This window comes from Oncorhynchus mykiss, chromosome 5 (assembly GCF_057628025.1).
Source record: "Oncorhynchus mykiss isolate SJ-2025 chromosome 5, ASM5762802v1, whole genome shotgun sequence".
Lineage (NCBI taxonomy): Eukaryota > Metazoa > Chordata > Actinopteri > Salmoniformes > Salmonidae > Oncorhynchus > Oncorhynchus mykiss.
Window position 1 is genome coordinate 33,336,698 of NC_143026.1, and position 10,907 is coordinate 33,347,604.

General features: G+C 44.2%; 1 protein-coding gene across 1 annotated transcript in view; it reads left to right on the forward strand.

The window, feature by feature from the left end:
- The window catches only part of unm_sa41569 (un-named sa41569), a 51,301-nt gene extending 41,009 nt beyond the window's left edge, over positions 1 to 10,292 (forward strand). Inside the window, exons 19-30 of the mRNA XM_090234540.1 lie at positions 1,072 to 1,157; positions 1,287 to 1,334; positions 1,545 to 1,592; positions 3,415 to 3,506; positions 3,961 to 4,143; positions 5,722 to 5,843; positions 6,149 to 6,342; positions 6,440 to 6,529; positions 6,687 to 6,852; positions 7,110 to 7,472; positions 9,571 to 9,643; positions 9,934 to 10,292. Of these exons, the coding sequence (XP_090090666.1) occupies positions 1,072 to 1,157; positions 1,287 to 1,334; positions 1,545 to 1,592; positions 3,415 to 3,506; positions 3,961 to 4,143; positions 5,722 to 5,843; positions 6,149 to 6,342; positions 6,440 to 6,529; positions 6,687 to 6,852; positions 7,110 to 7,472; positions 9,571 to 9,643; positions 9,934 to 9,941 (1,473 nt within the window). The 3' untranslated portion in view covers positions 9,942 to 10,292. The remainder of the gene's footprint in view (positions 1 to 1,071; positions 1,158 to 1,286; positions 1,335 to 1,544; positions 1,593 to 3,414; positions 3,507 to 3,960; positions 4,144 to 5,721; positions 5,844 to 6,148; positions 6,343 to 6,439; positions 6,530 to 6,686; positions 6,853 to 7,109; positions 7,473 to 9,570; positions 9,644 to 9,933) is intronic.
- The last annotated feature ends 615 nt before the right edge of the window (positions 10,293 to 10,907 follow it).

Here is a 10,907-nt window from a genome sequence, read left to right on the forward strand (position 1 = left end):
GTGTCTGTCAGCGTAGTGTCCAGAGCATGGAGGCGCTACCAGGAGACAGGCCAGTACATCAGGAGACGTGGAGGAGGCCGTAGGAGGGCAACAACCCAGCAGCAGGACCACTTCCTCCGCCTTTGTGCAAGGAGGAGCAGGAGGAGCAATGCCAGAGCCTTGCAAAATGACCTCCAGCAGGCCACAAATGTGCATGTGTCTGCTCAAACGGTCAGAAACAGACTCCATGAGGGTGGTATGAGGGCCCGACAAATTCGCCACTGGCGCCCTGTTCTCTTCACAGATGAAAGCAGGTTCACACTGAGCACATGTGACAGACGTGACAGAGTCTGGAGATGCCGTGGAGAACGTTCTGCTGCCTGCAACATCCTCTAGCATGACCGGTTTGGCGGTGGGTCAGTCATGGTGTGGGGTGGCATTTCTTTGGGGGGCCGCACAGCCCTCCATGTGCTCGCCAGAGGTAGCCTGACTGCCATTAGGTACCGAGATGAGATTCTCAGACCCCTTGTGAGACCATATGCTGGTGCGGTTGGCCCTGGGTTCCTCCTAATGCAAGACAATGCTAGACCTCATGTGGCTGGAGTGTGTCAGCAGTTCCTGCAAGAGGAAGGCACTGGTGCTATGGACTGGCCCACCCGTTCCCCAGACCTGAATCCAATTGAGCACATCTGGGACATCATGTCTCGCTCCATCCACCACATACTGTCCAGGAGTTGGCGGATGCTTTAGTCCAGGTCTGGGAGGAGATCCCTCAGGAGACCATCCGCCACCTCATCAGGAGCATGCCCAGGCGTTGTAGGGAGGTCATACAGGCACGTGGAGGCCACACACACTACTGAGCCTCATTTTGACTTGTTTTAAGGACTTTACATCAAAGTTGGATCATCTGTAGTGTGGTTTTCCACTTTAATTTTGAGTGTGACTCCAAATCCAGACCTCCATGGGTTGATACATTTGATTTCCATTGATACATTTTGTGATTTTGTTGTCAGCACATTCAACTATGTAAAGAAAAAAGTATTTAATAAGTGTATATTATATGATAACAAAGGATAATTCAAATGTTTCCAGCTAAGATACAACGGCCTGCTAGAAACCATCAGGATACGAAGAGATGGCTTCTCCTGGCGACCGTCGTTCAAAGAATTTGCTCAGAGGTGTGTGTGTGTGTGTGTGCATTAATTGTAACATGGCTACTGCAATCTTGGCCAACACAATAAATTGGATGAATGATATTGCTGTGCACTGTAGTTTTATTTTCAGCACACTGTGTCTCCCCTCTTCAGGTTCAACATTCTGCTGATCAAGCCAGATTTACCACTAACCAAGGAAAGGTATGTATTTATTATTATTCATGTTTTACCTTTTATTTAACTAGGCAAGTCAGTTAAGAACAAATTCTTATTTTCAATGATGGCCTATATATAAATACACTTGCACCCGTTCCTGCAATTAAAAAAAGATGCCATCCACCATGTTAGGTGATTTCGTAGACATTTGTCCATCTTATTAAATGTGACCTGTGTCGTTGGTGTCTTTTTCAGCTGCATGTCCATCCTCAACACTACTGAGATACATGGCTGGAAGTGTGGGTAAGGCTTCATTAGTTGCTCTTGTTGTGTTCAATGAATTGGTTTAGAAAATGATTTGCCACAATCAGTCTGAGAAGACTAACTTACTTACTGCTGACTCTTCCTGTAACAAATCTTTCATAACTTCATCCAAGCATGTCGTTCGGGCTGTATTCCAATCAGATTATTCAGGTTTTTATGCTGGAAGGAACAAGTCAGTGAATAGTTGATCTAGATTTCAGTTTCAATATATTTGGATCGCTGCCTCCATTGAGACATGGGAACACTCATCACTAATAATTCTCCCAGGTTCCAACTCGCCTAGTCCAAAATGCGATCTTATAAAACTGTCAACTGAGTATCAGTCTGTCAAAAACAGCTCATTCTTCAGTTAACAGCTGTGTTGATTTTGGCTTGTGAGGACAGCTCAGGGTTTATATTGAGTAAAGATCTTTATCTCAATTGCACTCTTTCACCCCTCTCGGTCCCCGCTCTTGGTTTCTCCTGCTGTGTGGCTCTTTAGAAATGTCAAAAAATTACACTACATGACCAAAGGTATGTAGACAGACACCGGCTCGTTGAACATCTCATTCCAGAATCATGGGCATTAATATGGGGTTGGTCCCCCCTTTACTGCAATTACAGCCTCCACTCTTCTGGGAAGGCTTTCCACTAGATGTTGGAACATTGCTGTGGGTACTTGCTTCCATTCAGCCACGAGCATTAGTGAGGTCAGGCACTGATTTTGGGCGAATAGGCCTGGCTCGCAGTCGGTGTTCCAATTCATCCCAAAGGTGTTCAATGGGGTTGAGGTCAGGGCTGTGTGCAGGCCAGTCAAGTTCTTCCGCTCTGATCTCGACAAACCTTTTCTGTATGGACCTCGCTTTGTGCACGGTAGCATTGTCATGCTGTAACAGGAAAGGGCCTTCCCTAAACTGTTGCCTCAAAGTTGGAAGCACAGAATCGTCTACAATGTGTATGTTGTAGCGTTAAGATTTCCCTTCACTGGAACTAAGGGGTCTAGCCCAAATCATGGAAAAACAGACCCATACTATTATTCCTCCTCCGCCAAACTTTACAGTTGGCACTATGCATTGGTGCAGGTACCGTTCTCCTGGCATCCGCCAAACTGATTCGTCCATCGGACTGCCAGATGGTGAAGAGTGATTCATCACTACAGAGAACTTGTTTCCACTGCTCCAGAGTCCATTGGCAGCAAGCTTTACACCACTCCAGCCAACGTTTGGCATTGTGTATGGTGATTAGGCTTGTGTTCGGCTGCTCGGCCGTGGAAACCCATTTCATGAAGCTCCGTACAAACAGATCTTGTGCTGACATTGCTTCCAGAGGCAGTTTGGAACTCGGTAGTGAGTGTTGCAACCGAGGACAGATGACAGATGAGCTGTTGTTGCTCCTAGACATTTCCACTTCACAATAACAGCAATTTTACAGTTGATAGGGACAGCTCTAGCAGGGCAAAAATTTGACAAACTGACAATCCTGTGACGGAGCCACGTTAAAATTCACTGAGCTCTTCAGTAAGGCCATTCTACAGCCAATGTTTGTTTTGTCTATGGAGATTGCATGGCTGTGTGCTCAACATTATACACCTGTCAGCAACAGGTGTGGCAGAAATATCCGAATCCACTAATTTGAAGGGGTGTCCAAGTACTTTTGTAAATATAGTGTATAAATATGGCTTAATGAAATGTACTGAAGTTGATTGGAAATCTTTCTCTAATTTTCTCTCTGATTTAACAGTGCTTTATGCAACAATTCCCCGTGCAAATAGTGCTCAATATCTATAAACATTGATTTAACTGTCTCCCTCTTTTTGTGTCAGCTCGTCTCGTATGTTCTTTAAGTATTGGCACCAGGAGGAGTTGGCCAGGCTGTTAGAGAGACTTGGCAAGGCAGCACTTGTCATCCAGAAAGGTAAGGGCCACAAACATAATCTCTCAAATGTCTGTCAAAGTAATTTAATTGCCATCTGTGAGATGTTGCTGCTTTTGAACTCAGGCCTGAGGGTAAAAACCCTTTTCAGGTCTGTAGACTAGGTTATAAACATTGAAATAAATCATGATGGGACATGATTAAACAAACATTACCATCAGCAAGATGCATGCAGTTTTAACGGGCTACCTTCAGTCTTTGCGTTGCGACCTCTCACCCCACTGCAAGATAGATGATGATTTCTCTGGCATACTGTCTGGTATCTTGATTTCATGGCCTGTGCTTACTGTAGCATCATTTTGCATCGTAATGTGGTCCTTTATCACAAATACCATTCATTAATGTTTCTCGCCTCCCTACTTCTCTCTCCTTTCTATGTCTCTTGTCACTGTATCTCTCTCTCTCTTCACATTCTCACTGTTGCTGTGTGTTGCAGACTACCGTTCACTGCGCTGCAGGAGGAAGTACCTGTCCTTGCTGGTGGAAGTGCACAGACAGAGGCAGGCCCAGAGAGAGAGGGCAGAGAGAGAAGCCAGGGAGGAGGAGGAGGAGAAGAGGAGGGAGCAGGAGCTGGAGGAGGAGATGAGGAGGCGACTGGACATGGAGCAGGAGAACAAGAGTAAGGAAGCAGAATATCTCTCTCTCCCTCTCTTACTCACCTACAGTGCATTCGGAAAGTATTCAGACCTCTTCCCCTTTTTCACTTTTTGTTCTGTTACAGCCTTATTCTAAAATGTACTTAAAAAATGTTTTTAGAAATATGAGCAAATTTATAAAACAAATTGAAAACAGATACCTTATTTACATAATTATTCAGACCCTTTGCTATGAGACTCCAAATTTAGCTCAGGTGCATCCTGTTTCCATTGATCATCCTTGAGATGTATTTACAACTTGATTGGAGTCCACCTGTGGTAAATTCAATTGATTGGACATGATTTGGAAAGACACACACCTGTCTATATAAGGTCCCACAGTTGACAGTGCATGTCAGAGCAAAAACCAAGCCATGAGGTCGACGGAAATATCCGTATAGCTCCGACACAAGAACACCATGGCCTCCATCATTCTTAATTGGAAGACATTTGGAACCACCAATACTCTTCCTAGAGCTGGCCACCCAGCCAAACTGAGTAATCGGTAGAAAAGGGCCTTGGTCAGGGAGGTGACCAAGAACTCGATGGTCACTCTGACATAGCTCCAGAGTTCCTCTGTGGAGATGGGTGAACCTTTGAGAAGAACAACCATCTCTCCAACACTCCACCAATCAGGCCTTTATGGTAGAGTGGTCAGACAGAAGCCACTCCTCAGTAAAAGGCACATGATAGCCTGCTTGGCGTTTGCCAAAAGATTGATGAAGAGAAAAAAATAACTTTAATTTTAGAATAAGGCTGAAACATGTAAAAAGTCAAGGGGTCTGAATACTTTCTGAATGCACTGTATCTCCCTTACTGACATTCACCTACTTGTTCTGTTTCTCCCTAACGCTGTTCTAATTTTGTTCTTTACCTCCACCCTTCTACAAACTCTCTCTCTACCCCTCTGTGTACGTTGACAAACACATTTCAGTCTGACTTAGATCAATAATTCTGCATTCAAGAATGTGTAATGATCCTTGTCACCCATTGTATGAATACACTGAGTGTACAGAACATTAAGAACATTGTCCTAATATTAAGTTACACCCCCCTTTTGCCCTCAGAATAGCCTCAATTCATCAGGGGTGTCGAAAGTGTTCCACAGGGATGCTGGCCCATGTTGACTCAAATTCTTCCCAAGGTTGTATCAAGTCCTGTGGGTGGTGGACCATTCTTGATACACATGGGAAACTGTTATGCGTGAAAACACAGCAACATTGCAGTTCTTGACACAAACCAGTCTGCCTGGCACCTACCATACCCCGTTCAAAGGCACTTAAATCTTTTGTCTTGCCCATTCACCCTCTGAATGGCACACGTACACAATCCATGTCTCAAGGCTTAAAGATCCTCCTTTAACCTGTCTCCTCCCCTTCATCTACACTGATTAAAGTAGATTTAAAAAGTGACATCAATAAGGGATCATAGTGTTTACCTGGATTCACCTGGTCAGTCGATGGCATTGAAAGAGCAGGTGTTCTTAATGTTTTGTACAGCCAGTGTAGCTTTGAGTGCTGTGTTAACCGGGTTGTGTGTGTGTGTGTGTGTTTGTGTATCAGGGCCATTCTCTCCACCTGTGCCCCTACCCAGGAAAAAGAAGCCACAGCCCCAGCCTCGCTCTATCCTGCCCACTGCTACCCACCTGGCTCCTGTCCCACGGCCCCGCAGCAAACAGTTTGAGGTGAGCCATACTCAAGAGTCTACACTGGTAACCTTGATTTTAATTGAGAACTGTAAGAAGTAATTTGCAGGAAGTAATCTCATGTTGAGCCTCTCTGTTTTAAATATCTCTGGTGCTAGCCAGCACTGGCTAGCCCACAGACAGCATGTTGGTGGGAACCATGCTATTGACTGATCTTGTACCCTTTGGCAATCGATGTCCCACTCTATACCCTGACATCCACTCGCAGTCTTTGATGACTAAATTTGACCCTAAACTGAGCCTTAAACGACCCTACGATTTATGGTTCCCTCTGTCTCTCCCAGGCCACTCCCTTTGACAACCTGGAGGTGCATATTGAACTGGCTGAGCTGGTGGGCCAGGTAGGGGGAGAGGAGCGAGCTAGGGAGAGGAGCAAGAAGAGGAAGAACACCATCCGCTGGTTCAAGGAGACGCAGGCCCGCAAGGTGGTCCACAATGGAGCCTTCCCCTGCTGGTTCCATGGCATGATTACACGCAGGTCAGTAAGAGAGGATGTCAAATGCACATGTATGCAAATTCTCATTCAGATTTCATTGTGGTTGTAACAAGTCTCTCTGTGTATGTCTCCTCTACAGACAAGCAGAGGATTTGATGACGGACAAGCCTGTGGGCTGTTTTCTGATTCGTGTGGGACAGAGCCGGGAGGGCTACACACTAACATATAAGTAAGACTGAGGATGACAAACTGGATTTAAACACAGATTCATCCACCAAAGACACATGAGACATTAAACCCCTAACCTCCCGTTTGGACCTCATCCTTTGTGACCTATGTGTACCCTTTACCCTCTGACCTTGGCCTCTCCGTCTATTCACTGTCAGGGGGGCGAACCGCTGCAGGCACTTTATGATTGAGATGCAGTCCAACGGGAAGTATGTGATCCTGGGGGAGGATAAAGCCCACCCCTCCCTGCCTGATCTGGTGCAACACCACAGCCAGGTGGGCATCAAGCCCTTCAACGAGCTGCTCAGCATGCCCTGTGGACAGGTCAGCATCGGGTCAAACCCCTTTTTAGGGTCTGGCTCCTGTCAAATACTGTCTTGAATATACCCGCAGTTGAACAGGGTCTGCCAGGACCTGTATGCAATACTGAACAGTAATAATGCATCATCAAACATTTATGCATTTTATGTCGTCTGGGAAGAGCCATAAGCTGTTCAGAAAGCTTATAGCAAGTATTTTACAATCTACATGCATGGACTGTTCCAGATTTAATGTAAGCAAATTTGAATCTGCTGTTTCAGACATGTGACCAGAACACAGACTACGAGGACTTGAAGGGCCTGGACCTCCTGGCTACAGCCAACCACGGGAGCCCCAAGTCTGGGGAGGAGGGTGAGTCAACCCCCGACCCTGTCCACCTGGAGCTCCAGCGGCTCTTCCTGCCCCCGGGGCAGGGCCCCAGCCCGGAGTCCCAGAGACCACCTGTCCTCAGGCGGATATCTGACCGAAGACACCGGGCTGTGGCTGGAGGAGGGGAGGCCCCTGGAGGGAGGAGAGGGGAGAGAGGAGAGGGGGAAGAAGAGGAGGACGGGACTGACCACAAGAGCAGGTCATTCCCCCGGTTGTATCCTTCCATCCGATTGGCTATGAGGGAGATCCAACAGGTGAGAGGCAATGATAAGGAGAGGGAAGAGGGAGAAAGGATGGATAAATGGAGGGAGCAAGAGATGTAGAGGCAGACTTTAATGTGTGATTGGACACATGGTGTTGAGTTGAATGGCCTATGTATTAATGCTGGATCCAGGTTATCATTGTTTATCAATGAAATTACACACCTTGAAATATCAGTCTATAGAACTGATTGGGTACATTTTGGTCTATTGCTAGAACTGGTGTAGGTACATCTGCGTATAGATAGCAGTCATTATATGGTGTTGTTGAACCATTAAATGGCATCTGCACTTACTGATTTTACCTTGTTTTTCATCCATGCTCATTAAGAAATGCCAGTGGCCATGGCTGGAGGCAAATAAGAGTTGTCTTGGCGGGTGTGGTTTGATGTGGGTGTTTCTGCCATTCAATCACAACAGAAGGACCGTAGCTAACCAGTTTGAGTTGAAACATTATTGAAAGCAAGTTGGCAACATGCATCAAACATGTCATCAGGTTTGCATGATTATGAGCTAGCTAGCTAACAGGGAGCAAACCTGTCTTCAGGTACAATGTGAGCTATGCATATCTTCCTCTCTAATTTGTATTTATTTTATTTAATCTTTATTTAACTTGTGCACCACCCTATGGGACTCCCAATCACGTCCAGATGTGATAAAGCCTGGATTCGAACCAGGTACTATAGTGATGCCACTTGCACTGAGATGCAGTGCCTTAGACGGCTGCACCACTCGGGAGCCCTAATAAGGCTGATGGAGCAGTTCAGAATGCTCCATCGTTCACATTTTAGGCGCAGCAATGTGCACACGGCAGTAGACCTGCGCGCAAATGTTCCAAAATTCAATTTGCGGAAAAATACCATTCTAAAATGCACACCAATCATGCGAGCGGTTTCATGGACAGAGATGGAAATGTAGAAAGAGGGGAGATCTAAAGATGCAACAACCATCATGGGTTGCTAATATAACTAGGATAATGTCTTTGACTGATAGACAATGAAAGAAAGTTGAAAGAAAACCAATAGAACAGGAGAACTCATTTATAAAATAAATGTCTCCACATTTCTATGGTGCATTTTGGCTATAGGCTTCTTTGTAGCAAGGTAAGACATGCCTCATATGATGAAGTAAAACGTCCAGGTTTCTCATTTTAATTAATAAGAGGGCGCCTTTCCTTTGGTCGGCGGGCCGTTTGGGGAAATTTTGGCAAAGTATAGAGTATAGCCACTTCTCCAGGCGCCACTACACCACTGCTACTTACCAACAACACACCAGTCTCAGGTTTGATTGTTTGACAGCCCATATCCATATCCTGGCAATCTGTCCAGGTTTGTTGAATAACTTTATGGAATCCCATGCACACAGCCAAAATGGGAATCCCATTTTCACTAGAGTAGCTACTTCCCAAGAAAGGGCAAGTACTAACCACCCGTCTTGTCTGGGGAAGAGGTACCAGTCGGCAAGTTTGTTTTGAGTGACCCGGTGCCCCATGTGGTCAGGGTGTACTGATTTTTGACCATTCTATTGGTCCTCCTAAGGAGATGTCTCCGCCTGCCCAGGGTACCGTGCCATGCAAAGCGACGCAGTCACTCACCAAACTCTGTTTTGGACGACACTTACTTTATGAACAATAATGGTGTGGGTAAAATCACTGGGGGGAAAAAATAAAATAACATATTACAAACCTATGTGTTGTGATAATTGCATTGTTTGCTCTATAACTTGTTAGTTCACGACCGTGATATATATATATATATATATATATATATATATATATATATATATATATATATATATATATATATACACACAGTTGAAGTCGGAAGTTTACATGCACCTTAGCCCAAAAAAAATAAACTCAGTTTTTCACAATTCCTGACATTTAATCCTAATAATAATTCCCTGTCTTAGGTCAGTTATGATCGCCACTTTATTTTAAGAATGTGAAATGTCAGAATAATAGTAGAGTGATTTTATTTCAGCTTTTATTTCTTTCATCACATTCCCACTGGGTCAGAAGTTTACATACACTCAATTAGTATTTGGTAGCATTGTCTTTAAATTGTTTAACGTGGGTAAATCGTTTCTGCAGCATTTTCCAGATGGCCAGGATCAGAGCCCCTCTATCTCTCACAGTACCACCAACCCCTCCTGGAGGAGGACCGGTAAGTCATAGTTCTGGCATGCAGGGCATAACATTGTGCAATATATTGTTTTTAGACATGTCTCGATCAAGTAGAATAGGGAATGATGTCAGCTCTTTTCATTCACATTTCATTACGTTCCCACGCTGCCTCCCAAAACACCATAATGTTGTGCAAGTCTGAGTGTGCACGCCTTTCTTCTTGCATGTATTTTATATACATATAAATAACCAACACCTTTTCAAATAGAATCAAGTATTTAGCCAAACAGTGGTTTACACTGACTTATGCTATTTTTGTGTCTGTTGCAGATTCATAACCCATGGGATGGAGGGAGTTAATGCTATTTGTTGTTTTTCCCCAACTGAATGAGTTAACTGGACCATATTCTAAGCTTTATCCATGAACAAATTGTAAGGAGATACTTCCTTGTTTACTAGTATTTTATTTTGTAACAAATTAAATTGATGTGTTTTAAGGGGTTTTATGTTTCTGATTGTATTGTTGTTTATGTTTATTTAAATGTAAATTATGCAGTGGGAATGTTTACATTCTGTGATTTACTGAAGATTTTTATTTGTTTACATTTTAGATATCTGGTTGTCCTCAAGTTCGTTTTTTTTCCCCCATCATAATAAAATCTGCATGAAAATGCTTCGGTGTTAACACATCATGGCTCTCTTTCACTTCAGTCATCAGTGAGTTTTTTTTACCGTTAAAGAATCAGCCAATAGGCACGCAGACCTGTAGAGAGGAGTGGTTTTGTTTTTTAACTGATATATTTCCATCCAGTGACCACATTCAGAGTAGTAGACAGATCACAACAGGCAAACAGGAGTCTGACACTGGGACATAGATCTAAATCAACCAGATACTGTAGGACTCCAAATCTCCTTGATGGATCTCAGGGTTCTGGCTTTTGTGCTGTGTGTCACCATATACTCCATCCAAGGTAATGTGATGCACCAGTGAACAATTGTATTAATATACTGTGTGCACAACTCCAGTCCTTGAGGGGCGTGATCTTGCTGGTTTCTAATTGATTCAGTATTGATGGATTTTCATTAGGCATTTTGGGGGTTTGGTTATTCATCTGTTACTCCGGAATGTCATGTGAATTCTGGATCTTTGTGTAGTTCTGACATGGTTACTGTAATGATAAAACTGCCTCTTTCAGGAGCCATTCCAAAATGTTGTGTTGGGACATCCAGGAACATTCCTTTGAGCATACTAATGCGAGTGGAGCGATATGATGTCCAACACAACCATGGTGCATGTGAGATCG